Genomic DNA, 27,157 nt, shown 5'->3' with positions numbered 1-27,157 from the left:
GTATAAAGGCTGCAGTAAATGTCCTGGTTAGGTGGAAAATTCCTTTGTATTTTCACATTTTACATGCTTCCTGTCAGACACTGTGGTGCAGAGTTTGGAATTTATCTCAAAGATTTTTCAACATGCAGATAATGAACTATACCAGAGCCGACCAAGTTGGGTCTTGGATACTCCCAGGTAGTTTGTTACATATTAGCGTGAGAGGACTTGCACCCAAATGTCATGAGAAGGTTTCATCAAAAAAGTCTCAGATGGCACAGTAAAACTAGAAGGCTGACATTTATGACCCTGTTTGAGAACTGCACAACCGCTCCCGCGGTATCACTGAGACTGCAGAATTTTCTGCTGCTTCAGCTGGATGTGAACTTTCAGTTTTATTTAAAGCAAACTTTCCATGATCATAAATCATGAAGCGAACATTTTCAAGCATTCCTCTGAGGAGCGTGGGTACAAAGATAAGCAGTGCAGTAAACAAGTTCTAACAAGATGAGTTGTATTCAAGCACGCTAGGAAGAGGTCCGTGGTTCTCATGTAAAATCACAGACTGCCAAGTAAAGTAATTTTGCATTTATAATCTAGATGGGATATGCGCGGCACACGTGAACCGGTTGGAAAGGTGTTTGATCTAGTTTCACGTTGATATCTCTGTGTACCAGGGGAGGGCGTAGTTTGGATGTGAAATTTCTCATAATGAGAGTTGAGCATTTTTCTTCTTTGGTAGGTAATATTTTGAAATAAAGAAGAAGAAGAAGAAGAAGAAGAAGAAAAACCAATAATAATTACTCCGTGATGAACATCCCGTCCAGGGTAGGATATATAGGGTCCGTACCTCCGCGACCCTGACCAAGACAAGCGGTTAATGAAAATGAATGAATGATAATAACAGACATAAAATACCTATTCACCACAAATGTTACTTGTATGAATAAACGAATTAAAGTTGTTCTTTAAGGGAAGACAGACTCCAGTCCAAAATAAACCCAGTATTATTTTGTTGTATTAAACATAAAAATACTTCCAGTGGATACCTCCAGGAGCAGAAGATAAGGATTAAATTAATTTAACAATACATATGAGATGGTGAATTAGAAGTGATTGTGATAATGGTGGAATTAAAAAGTGCAAAGTACTTAAGTACCAAATGACATTTCATTAAATAGAAAGAGCACACGGGAGAAATATGAGGGTTAGTAACTTCTGCTAACGACCCAGGAAGGGGACACGATAATGTATTTTTCGACATGACACGAAGACAGCGCGATCGCAGGAAATCGCGTCCCTGTGAATCTGGGCGCGTGCACGCGGTTCGGCGCGCGACGACGAGGATGCGCCAATTTGCGGGGAGGTGCTGTTTCGCGGGGCCGCGTGTCACGCGCGCGGCGGATGCCAATACAACCTGTGGGGACGGGCTTCAAATAGGAGGGAGGGGGCCTGAACGCTTTCTTTTCTGCTCCAGGTGCACATGTGTCTCTGGCATGGCTTCAGTTTTAACTTAAGTACTTTTTACATGGTTTCTGGAGCAGGCAGCGACGCTGAGGATTTCACCGGAGACACCGTCGGGTTTTGGGAAAATTCAGCTGGACCACCAGCATGATGGTGGTGACTTTCCATTCGTGAGTGAGTGAAAGTGTCTAGTCTGTTTTACCTCAGCGTTCCGTTCTTTTAGTTTAACTCTCGTTTATCCCACAACCACGGCGCCCTTCTCTCGTTTGCGCGGTACTACTTGCTATGACTCTGCGCTACCAAACTGTCTGAAAGGCGCAACGAACCAAAGTATTGTTAATGATCGAATATAGAAGTTTAAAAGTTATAGGAGTTCGGTTCTCCGGGTGTCGCTCCCGTTTCTTTCTGCGCATTGAATCATTGAGCGGGATAAACGTTACGTTGCTGGTTCCTCAGCTGTCAGCAGGGATGCGACCGTCCGGCTCTTGAAGGAACATAATTATAATTGCCAATAATAAACTATAAAGTCGAAGAGGCGAGTTGAGGAAAAAGCAAGTGTTTTTACTCACCTATTCCCGGCTTCTTATTGGCAATATGATCTTTCATTGAAGGAAAATAAACCGCAAAGCGCAGACCGGCGTATGGCCACGTTGTAAACAAATGTTCACGCTTTTCCAAACGCGACGCAGCAGCGATGACGAGCCGGGATGGTTAAGGCACTGAATGCGGGAGCCCGCACACGTCCCTTGTTCGAGTAAGAATTCGTATGTTACTAGCGCATTCTTTATTATTACTAGAATTACTTATTTTACAAGTGCTCTGACAAATCTAAAATGGTTTGATTTTAATTAATACTGTTGTTGTACATCCACCCACACACATCAGAGCTCTGTATGGTATAAACTGGGTTAATACAAGTTTATAGCTTGTTTTGTACCTTATGAGGTTTTAGTTCAGAATTATTAAAAATGTTCAGCATTGTGGCCTTGGAGTATCCCAGTGTAGTCATTCAATGTCTATTTCTGGGGGAGGGAGGAAATCATGTCTGAAGTTAATGTGAATTGCTTTTCAAACCTTGCTGGGAATGGGTAGTAATGTAAGTTCTTAAAATTTGAATGAGTATCTTGGGGTGGGGTTTTTTGTTTGCTCCTTCACAATTAAGCCCTCTTTACACAGGCCTCTAATTAAAAATGGTCCTTGTTTTAACCAAAGCAGGTGTCTGGGTTCTGCCACACAACCAAAAGCCTCCACTTCACTTGTGCATGTTTTTGCACCTCTTTGACATTTGTACTTTTATTCAAAGTATTGCTATGCAGTGTTAAAGTATGATGATGGTCGCTATAGCGCTGAAAATATTGAGTTCTGTCTTTATTCAACTACAATAGCAATTTTTCTTTCTTCCAAAAAAGATGAGTGATTAATGCTTTGAATATATGCTTGCTTCTATGCTCTTTAGTTTTTACAGCAGACCCAGTAGTCATCTTCTGGAATGACTGTTGGACATGTCACTTGTAGATTCCAGTGTACTACTGAAACTAACCTGAAGACATGTACAGTGTCTCTGATTTTCTGCATACCTTGTTCCCTTACGTCTGTAGGCAAAACAACTCAAATAATGCAGTAGGCTGCTAGTATATTTAGTTTATTTAATTATTGGATGGGAATATTTGTGGTTTGACTTGCTCAGCTGCCTGCAGTCATAAGCATTGTTTACTCTGATTAAAGCCTGTGTTTGTTACAACCTTTTACTGAGGTGTAGTCAGCAAAAGTGACAACATGAGTAATGGAAATCAAGGGATGTGTTGTAGAATGTGTCAGTGGCCCAATCTTCTGTAGTATGTGTTCTTGGCTGAGTTCCTGGATCATGAGGCTACTATGTTGATGATGCTGTGATTTTAGATGGCTGAGCTCAGCCCACTCTGTTCTCTATATTGTGCTGCTGTTCAATGACTAGTATTCTGCTACTGGTCCCCCCCCCCTTACCTCATGTTTTTAATAGCCAGCTGCAGTGATTTTTCATGTGGCTACATTATGCAATGTTTAGGATTCATTTTTTGTGAACAGTGAAGGCAACCAGAGAATGTTCAAAAATTAACAGTGGGGAAAGTGTCAGCTAGCTGACTGCATGACTTGTGTGTTTGGCAGATTCTTGAGATATACATGATTATCTATGCGTAGCTTCTTTGATTTCAACATTTTTGCTACAAATTGTTCTGGCTTCCTTAAAATCAATTTAGATACAGTAACTATAGATGCTGTATAGTTACAGTAGATGGTGCTGGACAACTTTAGAGCTTTTTGGGGGGAGTTTTAGTTCAGTTAAGGCCCATCTAGAACTGTCAGGGATTTAGCAGTTCTGAGGGAGTTTGTTCTGGCAAATTAGGGTCAAGACTGAACTGACAGGCTCTAGATTTTTGAAACATTTGTGGAGGGGATGAGCAAGCAGGAATTTTTTGAAAATCATAGCATTTCTTTTTTTCCCTTTAAGATGGTGATGAGCAGATGCTCAGTCATTGTTAAATGCTCCTTCCTCCAAGATGTTGTACTGTTATGCATGAGTTAAAACCATGAATTTATGGTGAAAGGGGTCTCAGTGTTCAGAGAATGATCACCACTGATACAATCTAGATGCACTAGGTACTGTACTGTACCAAGGAAATGGTTGAAGTTCTAATCTGTGCAGTGTGACATCTGGGAATTGGCTGGTGTGTAACCCAAACAAATCTACAAATGGTGAACTTGGTCTTGGAGCAGAGTGATGGGAAGAGGACTGTATTGCCACCATTTGTAGAAATGCTCATACCTGCCATGTAGGCAGCATTCCACCTCTACTCACTCAAGATTTGTGCACCCGTGATACAGATGGTGTCAGATTTGATGGGGTGGAAGGGGGAAGGTTCTTAGACCCCCCCATGACTGCTGTCAGCTCTTTGTAGCTTCAGGCAAACCAGACATGGGCTCACCGCTCAGGCTAAAATATGTTGACGTTGTCCATATTTTACTATTGCTTTGGTTATATTTAGTTAACTTTTTAGTTATATCAGTTTACATTTAATTTAGCTGAGAGATTCATCTAAATTGATGTAGTATACAGTTATAAATAACTTATTTACCTCTGTACAGGTAAATAACTGACTTCCTCCTGCAAAAAGTTAAATGTATTGATCAAAGATAATGCAACCCTGACTAGGAATCAGACCTGGGTCTTGACTGGAAATGGAAAGCATTAACCCATATGCTACTGTTGCTTTCTAGGCTTAAGCAGCTGGATATCTTAATAGATCTAGATTAAGTGTTACCCACTTTCTCAAGGAATTTTTCCACTTGCATGTGTGTGCTTAGGGCTGGAGGGTTCTTCATACCTGGAGGTAACTAGGAATTCTCAAGGAAGGAGCAATGTGACCCAGAAGAAAAGATGTGCTAGTGGAAGTCTTGGTGCCTTGTATCCCAGGGACCAGCACTGAATGAGTACAGTGTCACACTGAGCGTTCATCTTGTCTCAGTAATTCTTTTGCTCTTTCTCTAAGGACATTTCTTGAACAAGTCCTCTGTTCACTCACTGCCAACTTGGTCACTTTTAAAAGAGAATGGTCTACTTTTTCCCCCCTGACTTATTTTCTCTTTGGTAGCTTCTGGGCACTAATTAAAAGTTGGCAGGGGAAGGGGTTTAGGTGATGGTGTTGGTTTTCAGTATCTTTTGGGAATTTATTTGAATTCCTAGGACAAATTCACAAGTTTTCTGATTTAGTTATATTAGACCATTAGGAGGCAAGCTAGTTGGGGATTTTGTCTTGATTCCAGTTATACCCTAAATAACAGATCCAGAAAAGAAGCAAACAAGCACCAGTGGGATCATAGCTGTTTTTTGGCTGTTTTCATTGTTTCCTATTCAGTTGTTCCTTGCTTATAGTAAACTAAGCACATTGTCAAAAGGATAAGTGTAACGAGCTTGGTAAAGCTTAACATGTGTTCATGTCTACAACAGTGCATATGTAAAACTTGTGTGTAAGGTAGTAATTCAGGACCAATTGTGAAGTAACTCACTTATCAGTCAGTGACCATGTGCAATTGCAAGCATGGATGTCACTTGGCATCAGTCTCTCAATTGGTGGCACCTGAAAAATAACACAAGACAAAAGATGGGGAAGTGGGGTGGGAGGGGTCAGTTCAACAGACTCAGTTTTTGAAAAGTTTGCCAAAATCTTGAATTCCATTGCAAAGAACAGCAAGACAACTTGAAAATGCTGGAATCAAGTTGTGTGTTTATACACTAAAACTGCATTTCAAGATTCAAGTATCTTGAATCATTAAAGGTAAAGGCAAGAACAAATTAACATTTCCTACTTGATTGGGCATATGGCCAAGCTTAGTTTTTTTTTTAATGCTGTCTTATGGTATGAAGGTCTTGTGTGGCCCCCCCCCCCGATGTGAGATTCTTTTGGGCATCTTATGTGATGTCTGCTGTTTGATCTCATGTCAACAGTTGCTTATGTCTAAAGGGCAAAACTGGTTCTTGTTGCATGCCTGTTACAACACTTAAAATGGTAACGTTACTGATGAGAAATGTCATCTCAACTGCTGAGGAAGTTGTAGGTTTGAATGGGGCAGCAGTAGCATGCTGTTGGTCTCCTTGGAATCAAGGACCTAGATTTGAATCTGTTTCCTCTCCAGTACCCTTGTTGAACATACCTGCTCTGGACTTTTTATCATGACTAATAAAATTGGGCATGTATGTAAAGTAGCTTACTCTTTAAGTACAGACATAATTACATACATTTAAATTTGCTGATGTCTTGACTTTTCTGTGAGGGTTGATGCATTTTTAGCTGCGCTTAATGGTGCCCAGATCTGTTTACATAAAGTGAACCTTAACAGTAATTCTGTTATCTGCAGTGCAGCAGTTGGGTTGTTCATGTTTTCTTGGTGCATTTCCCCGTCATGTTGTGAAATGTGCCTGGAGCAATTTTCTTCCATAAATTTGGGTTTTGCAGAGGTGTGGTCAGCCAACCCTTGCCAAATGCCAGGGCAGGAAAATGTATTCATTCCCTTTCCTTCACTCATTCCACAGCATACCTTTGATTGGGTGTGCTTTCTTTTTCCTCATCCCACAGGTGGGTCAGGGCTAGCAACCAACATGATGTGGCTGTCCCCAAACAAGAAGTGGCACATTCCCCATTTCCCCTCTAGTCCTTCCTGCTACTAAATGGCACAACCCGTTTAGTGATTCCTCCTTTTCTTTTGAAACTCTGGGCTTCACATGACTTGGCAAACACAGCCCCTTGCTGTTTAGCAGTAGCATGGCTTACCACCTGTTTGTGGTCATTGAAATGCATGAATTGCTTGGATTGTCTGGTTCACCACTTTGCAGTCCCTCCGTTGAACTTGATGCCTATCGCCCTCTGTAGTCCTGTTACTGCACTGCTTTTGACACATGGAATTCTAAATATTTGATCTGAGGTTACTAATGGGAGTATTTGGTGTTGGTTAGCTTATGATGTGTATGCAGCTGATGGTCTTGTCATAAGAGCTCCTGCCTTTGGACCCAAAGGTTGCAGGTTTAGATCCCACCTCCAGCTATAGTACCCTTGAAATGGCACTTACTGGAAATTGGCCTAGTAAAAACTACCCAGCTGTGTAAATGGTTGTTAGCTGCTTTGGAGAAAAGCATCAGCTAAATGAATAGATGTCTGTGTGCAGGATAATGTGGCAAACCATGTTTTGATAACTAGCTTGCTTGAAATTACATTGGCTGTTTTCCAATAGTCATTTGCCAAAGTCTTAAATGCCCTTAATCCATTTTGTACTGTATATTGATCTTATACACAGAGTTTTTTTTTTTCCTGCACTTTATTGGTTGCTTAAGTTGTACAACTGCACCTTCAAGCTTGCAGAGGAGCCCAAACTCAGTCATCACAATATCTCCTGTTTTCCCCCAGATTGGTGGACACTTGGCTGTTCCTGGAAATGGATTATCGGTTCTCTCCTGTGGAGTGACTGCTGTGTACAGAGAATTTAGAGAACAGGAAAAGCAGAAAACACTGCTGTCTAACACAGGGCCAACTTTTTGTCAGCCAAAAGGGTAGACATGCCGTTCCCTTTTAAGATCCGCCGGCTGTACAGCTTCTCGAGCAAAAACTCCTTTCTGGTCCGGGTTCGGCTCCTGGACAACACTGTCATCGAGTGCACGCAGCCTGTAGAGAGCACGGGACAGGAGTGCCTAGAAACAGTTGGTCAGAAACTTCAGCTCACCGAGGTAAGGTGCAAATCCAACTTAACTTGTCTTGCTGTTCTATTAACAGTATAGAAGCTCAAGTTGTTTCAAGTGAATTGGTCACTTCACACTGAAGGAATGTGATTATCTTGCAATATACCCTACATTGAATGTAAGATGTGTAATCAAAACCTGTGCAGATGGGTTCTTACTCCCCTGCTGTTCAGTGAACAATTCACTAGGAGCCTCCAATGCAGAATTCTTGTTTTTCACAATGTTGTGAGATGTGTGACACATCAAGTCATTAAATAAGAACATTGTTGCACTGGTGACTGCCTTTGAAAGCACTTGCAGTGTAATTGTAAGTGTAAGTTAGTAAGTTACACTGCAAGTAAAGCCCAACTTACTAACATTTACATAGGTGGATAACTTATTGTGTCAATACAGGGTAAATGCATTACTAGGGGTACAGTAGGAGGAGGGGATTTGAATTTGGATCCAGAGTGCAGGGTGGTAACTCGATCCTCAATATCAAACAAGTTGGAGTGCTTAAGTTTGTTCCCTCTGAAGAATCTAGTTTTTAAGACTACCATTTTAATCAAACCCTTCAGCTGAACAAAAGTTTTCACCCTTTCTGATACTTTTCTGGCCTGAATGTGTTTAAATTGTTTCCACTGTTACATGTTGTAAATGACAATACTAATATATTGCTGAATGCATATAACTGTCATCTGACCATATTCATATATGTATGAGGCTTGTTCAGCCATTTATGCTGTAGAAGTCTAGTTCTAAAAATGTCTTTGTGATAATGATGGTAGTAATTGCCAGAGTGAGGGCAGTCATTCAAATACTCAGGTGCCTAGTAACCAATTCTGCCATTCTCCTTAGAGCCCCTTCTAATAGGCTCAATCTTAATGCACCCCACTGCCTGCTTCACCAGAGGATAGTTACATCATCTGGTACTTTTTGTCCAATTAGTACTGAGTACAGTTGATGCTATTCATTGTTGTAGCAAGTATCATTAGTTACCTAGTGGCCTTTTTAGGCCCCCCCCCCCCCAGTAAGGACTCAGAGCTTAGTACAGTTGGGGGCATAATGCTGAACCTGAAATCTACTAGTGCATGTCCTGGGTGGAACCCTCCTGTAGTACTATAGAGCAGTGAATTGACTTGGCTCTGTACCAGTGGGGAAAAACCCCTATGTATAAAGTAGTCAATGTCTTGGGATAAAGGGTTAAGAAACTAACATGCAGAACTATGCAAAGTGGACTGAAATGTCTCCAATTTACACTTAGAAATGTCTCCCTTTGCTTATGCTGATATGCAGTTTTGATGCATAGTCAAAAGCAGTCTGAATATCAGCATCTACTCAATTTGTAACATTGAACAATGGCTCAAAGTCAGTGCAAGACTCTTTAATTGGTGTCAAGGTTAACTTAGTAACATTATAAAGTTACTTTTACAGTACAAACTTAGGATGTTACCCAGCACTGATGCCAGCAGAGGAATGCAGTGAGTGATGCCATGAGTCACCACTATACATTGGGATAACTGTACTTGTGTAGCTTTCTGATTTGGTACTTTAGCAAAATTCTCCATTCCCATTATTGGAAGACATGCGGGGGTGGTGCATAATGTAATTTTCAATAGGCATTTGTCCAATAGTGCTGTTGGTTTCATTAATCTAGCAGACCCTCCCCAAGACTGACAATTAGATGTCTGTAAAGCTAAATGTTCCCTTTTTCCACTCCCACCTTCCTTGCTTGCAATCCAGAGTAATGATACAATGATAAGACTCAGTCCTGAGTCTTTAGTGGCTGAAGCAGTCACCATATTCTACCTGCTGCTCCCACAAAACTATACCCCTATGGACATACAATAATTTTGGGGTCTTAAGGTTACATCTACAGTATACTACAGTTAATGTAACTTATGCATTTAGCTGTGTAAATGCTGTTCTGAGTACTTGAATACTTTTGAGTGAGCTAAGAACTGGTTTTGTGACTTGGAAAAACTAGTCTTGACTTTAATTTCAGTTCCAATAACATTTACAGAAGGAAGTATTTCATTTTCAAAATTCTGCTTTTACAATTGCCTGTAAACATCAGTGACATTCTTAAATCAAGCAGGTCAGGGCTTGATCTGAAAAGCTCAGATGGGCAGCCAATGATTTTACACACATTGGGGAAACCTAATATGTTGCTCATCTAAGTTTGGGGAGGGGGTGTGAAACAAAGCACTCACTTGTCTTAGTGTTTTGCTTTGTGGTTGAAGTACAAGTACACTCTTCCAGTGATACAGCTTCACAGTAGATACAGGTGTAACCTACCTGTTTACTATGAAACTGAATGGGGAAAGATTGCACAAACTGCTTCAGAACCTATGTGTAATCATTGACCTGTGTTCCTATCTTTGCAATCCCTGGAACTTGGAGATGGTTACAGAGCAAATCCTGGCCTGGTTCATGATCTTCATGTAATGAAGACCTTTTGTTGCTCATCAAAAAAGCTAGACTACTGAAATTCTGTGCACCATCAACTTCCTCCCATATGTGTGAAGGGATTGCTGTTTTGTAATTTTTCGGATTAATCAGATTTGATCGCTGATCCTGAGAAAATCGGCATAAACGTTGTAAATGGGCTGCTCTCTAGTGCATAACCTCTCAATGTTGTTGGGTATATGTCAGTTTCAGATGCATAATTGTATTAGGGTAAAACAGTAATTCAGTTTAATATTGCAAAGATTAAGGGTAAAATCTTCTTTGCCAAAATATACTTCTGGACTAATGTCCCCTGACACAAAATGACCTAAAAACATGATTGGAGACCGACTAAACAAACCTGGGCTCACCATTCATACCTTGTGTTCAGATGCTAAAGTAATCAATTGGCTTCTGATTCTGGATAATTGGATCAGTCTGTGGTTTGGGTTTTTGCCACAGGAGTGGGGGTGAGGTAATATGTGGAATTAAGTTGTAGTTGGGGTTAATTGTAAAGAGGGAGTAGAACACAGGTTGGACTTAGTCATATTGGTTTCGTGTTGATTCTTTGTCACCTTGTCATGTTGGTGACAAGCTAGGTTATTTTAATAAAAAAAAAAATCTTTTGCCAAGCATGGCATTTGGGGAGAAACTGAAGACCTTCAACATGTCATGTTTTGTAAGACCAGTGTCTTTGCTCTGTCTACTCTCCAGACACAGTACTTTGGCCTGTGGTTCCAGAGCAAATCCCAGTTCCAGCGTTGGGTAGTACTGGAAAAAGCCCTCAAGAAGCAGCTGGACAAGTTTGCCACTGACCACTTGCTTTACTTTGGAGTGATGTTCTACATGCCCAGTGTCTTGAGCCTGGAGCAGGAGGTGACAAGGTACCCAGGGTCAACACCACAAGAACCCCACTGTAATCAGTTTTCTGAGCTAGAATAGTGCAAAAAAAATTACATCTTGTGTAAGATGCACTTAAAGGTTAGGTCATTTGGGGGGAAATCAAATCTACTGGTATTAATGAGATTAATAGAATAATGTGGCTGGAACACTAATATTCAATGTGTAAAATGCATAATTTCAGTATCTTTAACCTTTTGACTTTCTGGACAGTAATTAGCTGTTTTAAAATGTCAGGGCTTCAAGTTTATTAAACAAACATCTTACCATATGTGACAATTGTACAGGATGACAAGAGGTGTGTGTGTGTGTGTGTGTGAGAGAGAGAGAGAAACGCCTTTCCATGTGAGATGAGCTGTTTCCCAGGAGTCTGGGAATTCCTTTTCCATTGAGGTAGGGGTCAGAGGTGATGGTGCAGTCATCTAGCTGTGAGTGTGTTTAAGTGCATGCTCTCAGCATTGATGTATCCAGGGTCTTCGAGTTTGTGTCAAAGCTTGTAGTTGCCGTTAGGGGGCACTCCTGGCAGCCTGCAGTTTACAAAGTGGGTGTTTTGAATTTGCACACAGATATAACTCCATGGGAAGCAGTGATAATCCATTTGTATTTGGTCTTCATTTCCTGAATAAAAGGGTAGAGGCCTGTCCTACAGGTGCAGTTGACATCCAAAGACCATGATCAGCCACAGGGCTGGAATTCAAGCCTTTTCACTATCTTTTACAAAAGGGTTACAAGAGATCAAATGTCCTGAAATAGCCTTCTTAGATACAACTGAAGAGGTGCAGTAATTGCACTCTTGTTGGAGAAGGCAGGGTGTGATTATAGCTTCTGTGTGAGCTGTCGAACACAGCAGGAACACAGTGTCTGTTCTCCTGGTTCCAATCAGCCTGCCGTTGGTCATGCTTCCGGAGACTGTAGTGTCGTCTGATTCCAACGCTGTTGGAAGCTGCTGAGAAAGTGGGTCTTGATACCCTAGCTGATACCTCCACCTCATAGTTACTCAGAACATATAGCAAGGTACATTTGTGAAGGGGCAGTACAAAAAAAAAAAAATCATTCTATAGAGTGAAGATTTTTGTCTTGTCAGGTTTTGTGGTTCAGAAATCCAATTCTCAGATTTCTGCTGTCTCATAGGGTTAGGATGCAATGATCAAGTGTAACATCTGCCTTTTTCCTGATCATGGGTCCCCACTGTAGTAGACTGTAGATTGTGGTTTCACCTGACAAGTATAACCTGGTTTTGTCCAGAGGATGCTCCATGGATTAAAGAACTACTTCAGTCCTTCTGTTTAACAGGTATAAAAAGTGTTAGGATTCCTTCCAAACAATCTTTGGCTTTACTTGTCGTCATAACAATATTGACTGGATAGATATGAAATGTTTCTATATACTTGTACTATGAAGGAAGAATTCACAGGTACCTGTTGCATTGCAGTATTCCCTATGAAATTATGGGGGAAGTGTCAAAGCTGGCATTTTTATAGTGTTTAATTGCAGTCTAATGTGTTTGGTGTGTAGGTATCAGTACTACCTTCAGGTGAAAAAGGAAATTCTTGAAGGACGGCTGCGGTGCAGTTTTGAACAGGGAATCAAGCTGGCTGGCTTTGCTGTGCAAGGTAAGCAAAAGGGCAGTCCATTACTTCAGACTTTATCCCTGTTAAGGTGCAAAAAAAAAAATGTAATTATGAACCTAGGAATATGCCAAAGAGGCACAACTTGTACAGTAGTGTTGGCAACAGTATATTGGCAGAGATATTAAGGGCATTATTTTTCTCCTTCTGAGAACTTAAGGTTGGTTTGTATAGTGATCTACCATTTGTAGAGCTGGGTCATAATCCTATGAGACATCTTTCTCTTCTACCCTTAAGGTAGCTGGTTAGATTAATTACATGGCTATTGTGTTGATGGGTGGTATTTAGTGTAAGATCTTTTGCATGAATAATTTAATCAAATTAAAATGCATTCTAAAGGCTTCTCTGTGAAGCAGCCAGCTGTTCTGTATTGGGTGGGGTGGGCTGTTAGACCAGGTGATGGTACTGAATAAGTCATTAACAGTTACAGCAAGCAAGTTTTCAGACAAGACTTGAGCAGTTACAAAAGCATTGTTATAACTTTTTGTACCCCTCAAAATTTCTCAAGAAAAATGACTTGCAGTGATGCTAATCTACTTGGGCTCTAGTGCTGTTTGCTGAAAGAAGGGTGGGGGAATCTTGATTCTACTTTTTCCTTTGGGAATAGTTAAGGTGTGGAACAAGATTTTGGAACTGAAATGGTGAATGTTGTGCAGCAGTGGCCTCGGTGTCAAGGTTTAACATTGACTTTATCTTGTGGCCATACAGCTGATTTTGGAGATGTCAGTCAGTTTGAGTCCCAGGATTTCCTTCAGGAGTATGCACTCTTTCCAGTGGTAAGGTATCACTACTCTTGCTCAGGGAAAAGTCTTTTTGGTGTTTACACTGCATTTACTCTTCTCCAAAGCAACTTCCAATGAACCCTTATCAACCCACACATTATTCACCAAGGTGACTTACAATGCTAGTACTGTACTTGCAATGAGTTACTTTTTCATAAACCAGTGGAACACTATAATTTGCATGCTATGGGTGAACCTGAACAGCATGTCTTTGGAGGGTGGAAACCTCCAGACATACGGCGAACATGCAAACTCCACACCCATCAAGTGGGGCTCAAACCCATGTCCTTGCACCACCCAGGCACTGAGATGGCAACACTACTTTCTGTGGCACTGTGTTGCTGCCAGTATTTAGATGTTTTTGTATTCAAGTTGAGTTACTACACTGCCATACTTATGACTAACTGGTTGCCTCCTTTACAGTAAAACAAGTTCACTACAGACCTATACATGAACAAAACTGACTCAAATTCATCCTTTAACATCCCTTGGTTTGCAACATATTTCTTTTCTTTAAGGGACCACCTTTATGGCCATATAAACTGAGGGAATGGAGGTAAATGATTGTCCAAATGGTAGTCTTAAGAATATGTGATGCTGCTCTCTGAGAGCTTGCAGAAGCTCAGGTGTATGTATGCAATAACCTGCAGGCCAGCATTCCTGCTTCCCTTATTCCAGCAGGCCTTGTGCATGCTTCCCTGACAAACAAATAGTGTATGTTACTGGGTGGAGACCACAAATGCTTTAGGGTAGTGCTTTATTTTCCCAGTATTAAGCTTTTTAGTGATAAAACTGGGGACAGAAAATTGCCTGACTACATAGTTGTAGCATAAGTTTCTACTTGGTCCTTAGTTTTGAAAGGACTAAACCTGGACTAAGTCTTCAGTAAAATATTCAGCTTTACACATGTGTGAAACCATCTTGCCAAAAGCTTCAGGTTAAAAAAAAAAAACCTGAACTTCCTGAGCAGAACACAGCAGGATATTCATTTTACTGCATGCACAAGTTCATGCTTGTCTTGACTCTCCTGTTGCTGTTGTCACTCCATATGAGTATGAGGAGCCTGGATTTATTTGTACTGTTTGGCTCAGGGTTGGACTTGTGCTGATAAAGAGGTGTTGGAGAAGTGGACTCAAAAAGTAGCTGAAGAGCATAAACGTCTTTGGTAGGTCATTGGGACAGGTATCATGCTTTAAGTTCTTTGTACAATAGGAGCAACTGCAGCCCAAATCGTGTGTGTGTGTGTGTGTGTGTGTGTGTGTGTGTGTGTGTGTAAAGAAACTTTGTTTTTGCTAGGCTTGATTGGTGGTTGCTTTAAATATGCCCATAAACTCAGGTCTGTAGGACCTCTCACCTCTTTGTCTGTTGCCAAGTGGAATGACAGCTGCTGCAGCTGAGCTACTCTACATTAGGGACGTGGAGAAGCTGGATAACTTTGGGGAGGAAAGCATTCCTGCTAAGGTAATGTGAGCAAGGTGTAAGTAAACTGGCCTGAAAGCAAGGTGCAATGAATTGAACAGCCTGACATGCATAGTATCACTAATGACCAGGCCTCTCCAGGAAAAAAATGTTCTGCTTAAGTTCATCCCTGTTCTGGAAAGCAATCTTTTCTTGAATTTGAAGCCCATGAATGTGTGGAGTTTCCATTTTAAAAAAAGGAGTTTGGCTGTATATTATACAGGATGGTTACGCCAATGATGTCTACCTGGGTGCCTCCTTCATCGGCCTGTTTGTTAGACACAGGAATGGGAGGCCAATTGTACTGCACAGGTGAAAATAAACTTACTTTGTATTGGTTTTTAAAACTCTCTTAATAGTCAGTATACTGTATCCTGATCTCTGAAACCATGTAAGTCAAAACATTCTTGTGCAAAATCTCAGACATGTGACAAAAGGACTTTGTGATTCAGAAGTGTAAATGTACAACTTATAGGTTTCAATGGGTTTGGATTAAAATTGCCACAAAGTTTTAAAGGGTTCCCCCCCTTAAATTGAAAGATGTGACATAAGATGACTGGCACAAAGGGAAAGTCCAATTAAGAATATTTCCTGCATCTTCATGAGCAACAAAATGGAATATTATGAACAGATTCCATGTCTTGTGGCTTAAGCCTTTCATAAGTCACTTGAAAGGGGAGAATAGAGGGCATAGGTTGTTCACCATGGTTATGATGCCACCTTGGTTGTCATCACTACTAACCTTTTTTAAAGGTTAGTGACCTATCTATCTTTTAGATGGAATGATGTGGGGAACATCACTCACAGCCGATCCACAGTCACTGTGGAGATTCTGAGCAAAGGAAACACTATTGCATTCCAAACTGTGAGTTCAGTGTGTGCAGAGGTCACAGATGGAGACACCATGGTTACTCTCTGGAATTAAATGTTAAATGGAAGCGAGCACTATTTCTTCAAAATGAATTTAAAGAGCTTGTGTGATGTTGCACACCCATTTAAGAAATAATCCAGTCACAGCTATCTTTACATCTTTATTTCCATGCAACTTTTCTCATATGATCATTTTTATAAAGATGCTGTTTCAATGTGTTTGTAGGATGATATGGAAACAGCCAAGTACATTGCAAGGCTGTTGACTTCCAAGCAGAAATTCTACAAACAGAATATAAGTGCAAAGTAAGTAGGATGTTTTCTAAGTTTACATGGCTCCACTTAACTTTAAACATTGCCATGTTTATGTGGCAGTGCCCAAAGCCAAACAACTTTCTAGTTCACACTGCCTCAGTTTGCAGCTCACATTGTAGATATAACTTGGCTTATTTACCTAGTTTTAACCTGGCAGCCTTCATTTTTTGAAAACCTAAGAAATTTAGGTCAGGTACCTTCTTGAAGGGTACTGCAAGGTTGCTTTGATCTTGGATTCTTGGCCAGCAAGATGGGCTCAACTGTACAGCCTGCATATGTATCCCTTTTTAAATAACTGTCTATTGAGGTGATAGACTAGTCATTAGCTGACATGTCTCCAAAGCAGTTTAATGTGTGTAGTTTTTTAAATTTACTCATCTATACAGCTGGGTAGTTTTACTCAAGCAATTTAGGGTCAGTACCTTATTCCAGGGTACTACAGCTGGAGGTGAGATTTGAATCTTCAACCTTTGTCCAAAGGCAGCAGCTCAAATTGCTACACTACTAGCCTTCTGAGGTGTGTGTGTGTGTGTGTGTGTGTGTGTGTGTGTGTGTGTGTGTGTGTGTGTGTGTGTGTGTGTGTTCTATTTGTTTCCCCATTGAAACAGAACTCCCCCCATTTTTCACAATATTTTTACACTTGCTTGTGGTGTCTGCAGGTTTGAGTGCTCACCAGTCTCAATAGAGAGACGAACTACATGGAGTGGTTCAACCACGGTAAGACCCTCCCATGGGTTCACCAGCCAATGCATCTGTCTTGTGGATCATAGGATGCCAGGAGGGCTTTTTTCATAAAACGAATACCAGTCTCTTGATGCAGCAGATGTCTTTCATGGCAGCCATCAGTGTATTGATTACAACACTGTTTACTCTGGAGTGTACATACAGGATGGTCTTCAGTAAGAGTAAGCTAGGATTCGAATCAACAATGGTCCTTTTGCTGTGATGTGGATCAGTGATTAGACACATGCTTCTAAGGAAAAGGTACAAAATAAGATGCCTAAATTAACCTGTATGGATTAAAAATAAACTATAAATTTAGGTATCTTTTTGGTCCAGTGTGCAGCACTGGCTGCAGTCAGGTTACATTGTTTAATTGCCATGATTATACAAGATGCTGGGTCTTGGCACTTGCATGGCTAGCTTCTCATGGTACCAGATTCCTATATCTGTTGGTGACATCTCATAGCCAGCTCATCTGCTGCCAGACATGTCTCAGCAGTACAGTGATGTGCCATGCCTGTCCTCTTAGACAAGACCTCCATCCTACATTCTCAAGTCCCTTCCTGCCCAGTATGGAGAACAGGACCAGCAAAGCTCTCAAGGTACCAACAAAGCTGCTGTTAATTTTTGTGTAACCTCTTCCATTATGTCTGGCTTCAGGTCAGTTTGCAGGGAAAGGTGGTCAACTTCCTATAATTTTAGAAAGCGTTAAAATAGTGCTGTGATATTTTAGAATTTCTTTAATTGGCCTGTTCCTCCTATTTAAACCCAAATTGACAGAATAGCTAAATATGCATAAATGGAATTGGAAATATCTGAAAATGTGAATGGAAAAACACAAATTTACTGATGTATTTGTTCCAAAACAAAAGGTGTAAGGTACATGTAACACTTTTGTGTGGGTTTTTTTTTTTTTTTTTTTCCCTCCCCCCCCAATTTTCATTGTCCCCTTCCCAAAAGACATTCCTCAGGAGGGCCCCTATTACTTGTCTGAGATGAGTCCAGACCAAAGTTCAATGGAGTACAGCTTCCTGAATTGCTTGGCCCACAGGGGAAGTGTGTGTAACACCCCCAGCACAAGCCCACTGAGCCGCTTGCAGGCAGTTGTGCAAGCCTCGCCAGTCTCCTCCAACATTAGCATTCCAGGGAGTAATGACATCATGCAGCTTGACTATAGTCGCAGTGCAATCATCGCACCATCATACCAGCCCACACCCGATTACGAGATGGCTGTTCGGCAGAGCAGCCTTAACCTCAGTAGCTCCTTTGCCAACAGGCAGCAGGCGGCACTAGTGTATAGCCAACCTGAAATGCTGGAGCAGTCTTCACGTTTGCCTGGCCCCTGGGGATCTCAGATGAGATACAGCATGCCTGCAACCACCACACCTTTTACTCATTCTTCAGGCCCCACCAACAAGCCCACTGGTATCATCGCTCACACAGTCAGCACACCAGAGTTGACTGGTGAGCAGCCTGGTGCTGCTGGTTACAGTACTGCACATATGCTGAAGAGCCCACCACTCCCTTACCCTGTCTTCCGACCTACTGCCAGCACACCTGACCTGGCTGCTCCACCATATGGGTGCCCCAGAAGCAGCAGCCTGGAGCTGGGAGCAAGGAGGGTCCGGCAGTCGGTGGGGCGCTTCCAACCAGAGAGCTCAGTAATTCGTCACGCCTTTCAGCAGACTGAGCCCCTGACACGGGCAGCCCTCGGTGAGCACTCTAGCCTGGAAACAATGAGCAGCATGGTACGGAACATTGAGGCCATGGCCCTCAGGTCGCTCAGTGCCTCTACTGTGAGAAGAAACACCCTCAGGGAAGAGGTGTGTCCCTCTTCACCCCAGCACACAAGGTCCCTGTCTGATGCTGCAGTGCTCATCCGCAGCAGTGAGAGTGAAAAGGAAATTGAAGAGACCCCAGTCCTCTGCCACCAAACCCAGTCATTCAACCAGTGCTCGATTAGCCCTCAGCTACAGGCTGCGCTGGCCAGCATCTCAAACAGGCCTCCACCTGTGTACACGGCCCCTAGGGGCATGGCCCATCCTGGCCTTCCGCAGGCTGCTGAGGTGGCTCCAGCTAGTTTGAAAGGCAAGGCTCAGAGCCAGGACAGCACAGTTGCATGTGCACAGCAATACCAGCTCAGTGGAAGCATGCTTGCACCATCAGTCTCAGAACCAGTCCTGACACGTGTGAAGGAAAAAGTTAAAGTGGTCAAAGAGCGGCCCTCGTCGGAGATGTTCTCTGCAGCTGATAGCTTTGTGGAGAGAGAGATTATGCAGAGGGTAAGAACACTTTCTTACAAGGACTGGAAGACCACATGGTGCTGTCCCTATGATAATAAAACTACAATTAAGTACAGTGCAGACAGATCAATGTCTTTTTTTTAGGTTCAATTTTACCTGTTAATCCCTGTCTTTTCTGCACAAAGCAATATAATCTGCATTTGTTCCCTATCACTACAGTTTGGGCTGAGAATATGACACATTAGTGGATATTGTACATTTCTCAGCCTAGCTGTTTGAAGGTTTTTTTAGGAATTTTTTTGGAAAAATGGGAAATAATTTTGCATAACTTCCTGTAGTTGATAGGGTGCCTTATACCCTTTTCTCAAAATGCAGAAAAAGCAAGAAATGGAGAAAGACTCTCCAAGGAGGCTCATCTGGACATTTGGCCAGAACAGACCCTATACAGCTAGGCCCCCTATCTTGGAGAGTCAACCCCATGGTCCTTTTGGGCATCATAACATTGAACAGGTAAGTGGCCTAAACTGGTCTGCTGTGACTGAGCTTGGCTTTAAGTAAAGGGTGATGCAAAGGAACTGTCACTTGTAGGATCCAAGGCATTTGGTAGGAAACTGCTCTTGCTCCTGCAAGACAGGGCAGGAATGTGACACCATGGGAATGAATTCAGAATGAAGCATTTGAGATTGAGCAGGACAACAGGCTACAGTAAAGATTTTAATGGTGTGTTTTAACATTTACTGACTGTGTGGCTGCCTACATTTTGCTTTTGGAGCACACCAATCGCACAGCCTTAGTGGCATCAGACTGCTAGGCTGTGGAAGTACTGCCTGTCAAGGGAATTGTTTAGTTGCCTTTTTCTAAATACATCTTTGCTTATTTGTCCCATAATTATGATCTAAATGCCACATACTGAGATTCAAACTTCCCCTGTAACAAGCAGCTCATGAAGCAAGTGTTTACAGTATTTGTAAATGCAAAATATTTGACACTACAATATAATTTAAGGGAAATACTTGCTTCAGATTGTTGTGCCCAGGCTACATAATTGGGTGACTTGTGGAATGATGTTCCCTCAGCTTTAAGGACATGTTTAACTGTTTATCTCTATGGGTCCTGCAGTGTAAGCTCCTGGAGTGGAAGCTGGCAGAAGAGGAACAGGTGGCTGCTGAGTTTGTGCAGATCCCATGGAAAGCAAATGACAGGATAGCAGCTGCCGCTGCCTTGCTGCCCAGCAGCACAGAGGGGAATCAACTCCCTGACGTGGTGCCATATGAGGAGAACCGGGTGATGCTGATGCCCACCAAGGAGAACCACACTGGATATATCAATGCATCGCACATTAAGGTTTGATAACAGTGCAGCAAGAACTTAATGTAATAATGCTGATGGATACATAATCAGATGTATGAACAAATGCATTTAAAGATGCTTGACTGAAAATGCATGCAATGGCCTTTAGGAAGAGACTCTTAAGCTATAGACTAGCTATAATTCAGTGATTAATGGTCAAAATTCATTTGACAATTTTTATAGATGTTGGCACAATTTATAACCAGTTTCAAAGCAACCACAATAATGCTAATCACAATGGTACTATTTTGGAATGGCTTGGATTCTGTTTCCATGGTCACCAAAATTGTCCTTGGCAGTCCAATTTCCCCTCACCATTTTTTGTTTGATCTGGAAGAAATTTTGCCTTACTGTTCAGTTGTTGTGCAGATTTACAGGAGTGGGTCGTATTTAGAAAATTTAAAAATACAATGTAATGCAGAAGGCCAGAGTTTTGTAATGTCTTGCTTTAGCCTGCTTATCTTTTATCACCCTACTTCTACTCCTGCTTTATAACCATAACTATACAAAAGGTAGGTGGTAGAGAATCTTGGTTTAAACTTTTCTCCATTCTGATATGTACGCCAAGAACCAATGGGAACAGCATGGTCTGTTGCCAGTTTACATTTATCCATTTAGCAGATGCTTTTGTCCAAAGTGACATACATCTCAGCAAAAGTACAACTTATGCATGACATTAAGAGGAGACATAGCTGCAGACATGAGTCTCAAGCAAACCTAGTTTGTTCCCTACCACTTGCTGCACTGAGGTTCATTGTTAAAGTAGGTGCATAAGACACAGGATAGACAAATCCCAATATCCCCCCCCCCCCTTTTTTTTTTTTTTTTTTTTTTTTTTTTTTTTTTTTTTTTAAAAAAGTAGTATAACTTACACAAGTAAGTACAATACCAGAGTAATGGCTGAATAAAGGTTGTATCTGGGGATGCTTATGGAGTTGTGTGCTCAGTTACACCATAAATGAGCTGGAGAGATCTTGGGCGAAGTGGATCTGGAAAAGGTGGGTTTTCAGACCCTTCAAAATAGTTTCTGCAGTTCTGAGTGATGGGGAAAGGTCATTCCACCACAACTGACCCAGAGCTGAGAACCTCCAAGCTTTGACTTTTGTGCGCAGGACCACCAAGTAAGCAGAAGTAGATGAGAAGGGGCCTGGCTGGGGTGTACCGGTTATATGTGGTAAAGTTGTTCTTGGACACATCACACTTCTCAAACGCACCTCTACCTGTCACACATACTCTTGCCCTCCTGCTAGATGCACAGTGACTCGCACACAAACCAGACCCTGAAGCTACGGGCATCTCTGCAGGGTTACATGCAGTGATTACTATTCTGGCTGCAGCAGGGTAGGCCCTGTGCCCAATGACAGCAGTCTGTGTGCACAAGAGCTGTGTTCAGGGAGAGGTGTAGGGTCACCACACACATCCTGCTCCAGTGAACAAGGGATAGTGGATGTTGAGAAATGTGCTATGGTGTGGAAGCTAGTCTGTCTGAACCAGATTACATGTCCTTTCACTTCCACCTTCAAAAGAAGGGCAGGAATTGCTGTAAAGCATACCCCCCACCACAAAAAAATTAAACGAGGCAGCTTTGATCACATGTTAATGCCTCTGTCCATATAGAATCCTGAAACATCTCACTCTACTATCTTAAGCTGTAGATGGGAAACAGTGTACACAGGTGGGGTGGGGAAAGCATGCATCTCACTTTTCACAGCAAAGAACAGTGTGCCTTTCCTTTAGGTTATTGGTTCATGTCCTTGATCTGTAGAGTGACTTCAAAAAGCCAGTGTCTCACTTCAGTACATTAAACTCAAAATGGCTTACAATTACTTTTCTGCAATAAACTAGGGTGGCTTAATTTTTATCACTGTCAGTTCACATTTTTGTGCTGTATAGTAAGTTTGTGGATGCTGTCCCACTATAGGTCTGTTTTTGTGTGCTTTTTTTTTTTTTCCTCTCTCTCTCTCTCCTCCCCCCCACCCTGTGTCTGTGCCCAGGTTTCCAATGCTGGACAAGAATGGCACTACATTGCTGCACAAGGACCCCTGCCAAACACATTCCAGGACTTCTGGCAGATGGTCTGGGAGCAGGGAGTGAATATCATCGCCATGGTTACAGCAGAGGAGGTTCGTGAGGCCCTTTCTGACAAGCCCCACAGTTCTTTGAAGGGTGGGAAAGGGATGGGGGGGGGGGGAGGAGGGCAGATGACAAAATTGTACTTTATTACATGTTCTGCTTCTATGCCATGAGAAACTAAGATGGTATGTCAATGTTGGAAAAACACCAGTATTGAATTGGTTTTCCTCATAACATATAACTGCCCTGCCCCCCCCGTCAGGATACCATTTCACCTTTCTTGAAGGCTTTCTTACATTTTACAAATGAACTTCCCCTTATTGCCCAATATCCCTAACTTTCTGGAAACATCAGTTGCAAGAGATGCATGAGAATGGGTAAATTTACTTGTATAAGCATGAGATGCTTGCTTGTAATTTCTCCATTTACATTTTGGTTGTAATATGTTTAGCCCTGAACTTCAGTGTTCAGTAAGGTTGTGATATTTCCACTAACTTGTGGCTTTAAAGGATTTCTATTCATACTGAGTAGCTTTTGTTTTTAAATTATTTGAACAGACCTTTGCAGCTGTACAAGTGGACACTGACTTGAGTAGTTTTGTTCAATAAAATGATTAATCTTAAAACATCTTTTCTGAATGCATATCCTTGCTCAAACAATGAAGGGTTTTGTAATTACTGAATGTTAAGGTTCCTATATTAGAATACATGTTCAGACATTTTTAGTTAACTGTTCAGTGACTGGTAATTGTCTACCATTTGAAATTAGCTGGATGTAATATTTGGATTTTTCAGGGAAGATTCCTAGCATTTTTGTGGGGTGTTTTTAAAATTACTTTTATAGAAGGAACAACTGTTCTCACTCTTAATGGTGTCTTGATTGTTAGCGTTGGTGTTGTAATTTCCATTTATAACTGTGTGCTACAATCAGGATTAGGCCTGGATGTGAGCCCATGTTGGTGGCAAAATCTGTTCTGATGGAATGGCTCCCCGGATGGCTGCACTAGCTTATGTTTTATTCAGTTGCTTGGTTGTCAGGGTTGGTTTTTAACAGTGCTAACTTTTTTTTTTTTTTTTGAAAATGATCCAGGTCCCAAGAACCTCTGCTATGGCTCTGTTGCAGGAGGGCAGCAGGCCACAGAGCAAGCGCTACTGGCCTCAGCTGAAGCAGAGCCTTACGATCCATGGTTGCTTCAAAGTGACCACTAAGTTCTGCACAGACTTTGGATGCTACACCACCACTGGACTGACTGTTAAGAACCTGATCTCTGGGCAGGAGAGGCCTCTGTGGCACCTGCAGTACACTGAGTGGGCAAGCAATGGGTGTCCAGAAGACCCCCAGGACTTCCTCTGTAAGCATGGCCTTATCACACGACACAAGATGCATCTTAGGCATTTGAACTATTATATAAGCTCTTTACTGCCAATATTAGACACCAGTTAAATATTCCCAGTATAAATAATGGGGGGGGGGGGGGTGAAATGGAATGAAGCAAGATGGATAATTTTATTTGAAACATATCTAAAAAGAGCCGTCTGTGTGGCTGGTTAAACTAGTCTTTTCTAATCCTGAAGGTAATTAGGAGCTACAGTTGGCACACTCATAATAAAGCAGTAACAAAGGACACAAATCAGGTATAAGTGTATCAGTAATTACAGTATTGCTGACAGCTCAGTACCACTCAAGAGGCCAGTACCATGCTGATCCTCAAGTGTATATGGGAGTGTGACACCCCCCCCCCTTCCTCCCAGCCTACCTGGAAGAAATTCGGTCAGTGCGACGTGATGCCAACAGGGTGCTGGGCACTTCTAGAAGCCAGACCCCCCCAGTTGTGGTGCACTGCAGCACTGGGGCAGGCCAGACGGGCATAGTCATCCTCACAGAGCTCATAATCAGTGCCCTGGAGCAAAGTCAGGTGAGCTGCTAGCCTTACATCTATCATTAGTTTACATATGACATGTATAGAACATGGGGTCATGAACTTACTTTTTTTTTTTTTTTTTTTTTTTTTCCCCCCTCCCCCAAAAAGAACATCAACATCCCTGTAATGCTGGCCCGGCTGCGACAGCAGCGCATGCTGATGGTACAGACCTTCATGCAGTACAAATTTGTCTACAAGGTCCTGATTTACTTCCTCAAGAACTCCCGCCTAATATGAGCTTGGAGTTCTATGGTTTCTCTCCTCCCTTTCCCCTCAAGTATTAAGTGTCACAGCAAATGGTAGTTTTTCCACACAGAGGGGGGGAACTCAAGTTGTCTCTAGGGCTTTGCTGAGCTTCATCCCACTTGAGCTTAAGCCTTGACTAGGATTTTGTTTAAATTACATGGTTCAAATGCTAGTAAACCAGTTAGTGGTTTTTCTTTCCCAATTAATGTTCAAGTAGTAGTCTTTAAAATGTATGTCAATTTCATTAATGCAAATGGGGAAATATCACCTGTTATCTGGCTAACTTTATTATTGACTTGACACTTTAATTTCACATTTTATTGGCATAAGTGCACCTAATGATTTTATGGATGTGTGGTTTAGCACGTTTAAGTGTTAGCTGTGAATTATTGCTGTTGGTGACTGAAACTGAGTGACACTTTCAAACAAAATCCCAGTCAAAACTAAAATGATTTAATGGGTAGAATGGAAAAATTACACACCCTCCATATACCATGAGCCTGGTAGTCAACTACTCTTGCTTCAAATGTTTATGGCTAATGTACAAATTCATCAGCTGGGACAGTATGAGATGGTACTGGCTTTGTACTTCTCATACAATGATGTAGTGAATCCAGGAAACATGGTGCTCAGGGACAACTGAAATACAATAGTCCAGACATTTCATAAGTTTCCCCTCAACATCCTTCCCCCATATGACTTTAAATATAGCACACCCAAGGCCTAAAGTCATGGCCTTGATTTCTTTAACACAAGGGACAGCTAGCTTCTGTTTTCCAGAAAATTTACATCCCTTTCATTAGGACTATGCATATAGTATATTCAGGGCAGGTTGTACTAGCAGCATGTAATAGTTCAAATTCTTTCTTCCTGCAGGATTAGAATCACACAAGTGCAGAAGTGAATTTACTTTTCATTCTCCTCCAATCAGATCTAGTTTAAATTCCATAGTTTTCCCATGTCTTTCACCAGTACTTTATATGGTAACTCAATAGTATGAGGTGAAATGTAGACATGCTTGTACATGCAACATGTCTCATACAGCCACAAAACCTATTCGTATGTGCATTTGAGTTGACAGGATCTCAGGGACAATTTTCTGACAAACCTCCATTTAATGATATGAAAGCCATGATTAGGGGAAGAGGCAAAGCTGTACTGTTGTAACTTAAGCTTAATGTGCTGAGTCAGACTAGCCCTGTTGACTCTTACTGTCACATCTTCAGTAACTTAACTTTCTGGCTGGTTGGGAATGACCAATGGAAAGATGCACTCAGGTCCCAGTGCTCAGCCATTTAGTAAACATCAAATCACACCCAATGGCACGATACTTGCATGCATAAGACAAGTGGCCACCCCACCTTCAACTTTGCAATGCAATTGCTTAACTTTGTTTTAAACTGGACTTTATACCATACTGAATGTATTTGAAATAATTCTGTGAACACCCACTTCTGAGATTTTATACTTTGGAAACTTAAGGGGGGAGATGATGGATTTTTAGCTATGTAATGCTGAAATTTTGTAAATAAACTGATTTTTAGTCATGTCTTGTCAAATTCACTTTATGAAAAGTTGGAATACATATTTAGTGCTGTAAAAGATTTGCCCCATCCTGATTACTTTGTGTATCTCATACTAAATACTTCTACAGCTTCAAACAAAAAAGGAAACTGCATAAACAAGTTTAGAATTTATTTTTATTGAAGCAAATTATGCTTTTCACTAATGTGGAAAAACTAATTGCACCCTTAAACTTAATCTGGTTGTGCCACTTTTTGCAGCAATAACGAACCAAATGCTTCTGATAACTGGATCAGTTTCACAGCAGTGGAATTTAGCACTACTGCTTTAGTTCATGCTGAGGGGGGGGGGAAAACCCTCCAGTGTGGCTGAACTGCCTGTTTTAACATTCTGCCACAGCATCTCAATTGGGGTCTAGTCAGGACTTCAACTAGGCCCCTCAGATGTCTGTCTTTTTGAGCCATTCAGAGGTGGCCTTGATCCCATGCTTTGGATCAGTCTTGTTGCATAATCCAGTTGTGCTTGAGTTTCAACTTCCAGACTAAAGACTGAACATAATCCTTTAAGGATTTTCTGGTAGAAAGCAGAATTCATATTTCCCTCAATTATTGCAAGTTTCCCAGGCCCTGAAGTAGCAAAGCATTGCCACCACCATGCTAGACTATAGGTAAGATCTTTTTGTAGAATTCCATGTTGACACCAGATATAAAAGGACCACTATCTTCCAAACAGTTCCAATTTCAACTGTCTACAGAACATTTTCCTAAAAGGTTTCAGGATCATCAAGGTGTGTTCTGGCAAAATTCAGATATGCCTTAATGTTCTGGGTTAGCAGGGTTTTTTTTTTTTTTTTTTTTTTTTTTTTTTTTTTTTTTTTAATTTAAAAAAAAAAAAATCTACCTCCTTGCTGGTTAAGAACTACCCAGTTTAAGTAGTTTTGTGTTTTGAACAGGGCTGCCCAGTTGCATCTAGTCCACCTGAACCTGTTT

At 41.5% G+C, this 27,157-nt stretch overlaps 1 protein-coding gene across 2 annotated transcripts; it reads left to right on the top strand.

Moving 5' to 3' along the window:
* The first annotated feature begins 1,337 nt into the window (after window positions 1-1,337).
* On the top strand, window positions 1,338-27,027 carry LOC108922047 (tyrosine-protein phosphatase non-receptor type 14-like). Of its 2 annotated transcripts, XM_018731913.2 has the most exons (19): window positions 1,338-1,617; window positions 7,380-7,696; window positions 10,850-11,019; window positions 12,551-12,648; window positions 13,372-13,439; window positions 14,537-14,610; window positions 14,819-14,906; window positions 15,127-15,215; window positions 15,681-15,768; window positions 16,000-16,079; window positions 16,748-16,805; window positions 17,341-17,413; window positions 17,772-19,093; window positions 19,430-19,564; window positions 20,174-20,398; window positions 22,399-22,527; window positions 23,600-23,828; window positions 24,229-24,392; window positions 24,507-27,027. In XM_018731913.2, the coding sequence occupies exons 2-19, from the start codon at window positions 7,529-7,531 to the stop codon at window positions 24,633-24,635; spliced, it is 3,387 nt and encodes a 1,128-aa protein (XP_018587429.2). In that variant the 5' UTR covers window positions 1,338-1,617; window positions 7,380-7,528; the 3' UTR covers window positions 24,636-27,027. The 2 variants fall into 2 exon arrangements, with proteins under 2 accessions (XP_018587429.2, XP_018587421.2); XM_018731905.2 differs by lacking the exons at window positions 1,338-1,617; window positions 7,380-7,696; window positions 10,850-11,019; window positions 12,551-12,648; window positions 13,372-13,439 and having other exon boundaries at window positions 14,438-14,906; window positions 23,567-23,828.
* The last annotated feature ends 130 nt before the right edge of the window (window positions 27,028-27,157 follow it).

Source organism: Scleropages formosus, chromosome 15 (genome assembly GCF_900964775.1).
Source record: "Scleropages formosus chromosome 15, fSclFor1.1, whole genome shotgun sequence".
In the NCBI taxonomy this organism is placed as follows: Eukaryota; Metazoa; Chordata; class Actinopteri; order Osteoglossiformes; family Osteoglossidae; genus Scleropages; species Scleropages formosus.
Note: the sequence above shows the minus strand (reverse complement) of the source record. Positions and strands in the feature narration are given on the sequence as shown.

Coding starts and splice junctions, on each gene's coding strand:
- LOC108922047 (XM_018731913.2), top strand. CDS start 7,529: ATGCCGTTCCCTTTTAAGATCCGCCGGCTGTACAGCTTCTCGAGCAAA. Junction 7,697..10,849: donor AGAAACTTCAGCTCACCGAG/GTAAGGTGCAAA, acceptor TCTACTCTCCAG/ACACAGTACTTTGGCCTGTG. Junction 23,829..24,228: donor AGACCCCCAGGACTTCCTCT/GTAAGCATGGCC, acceptor CCTTCCTCCCAG/CCTACCTGGAAGAAATTCGG.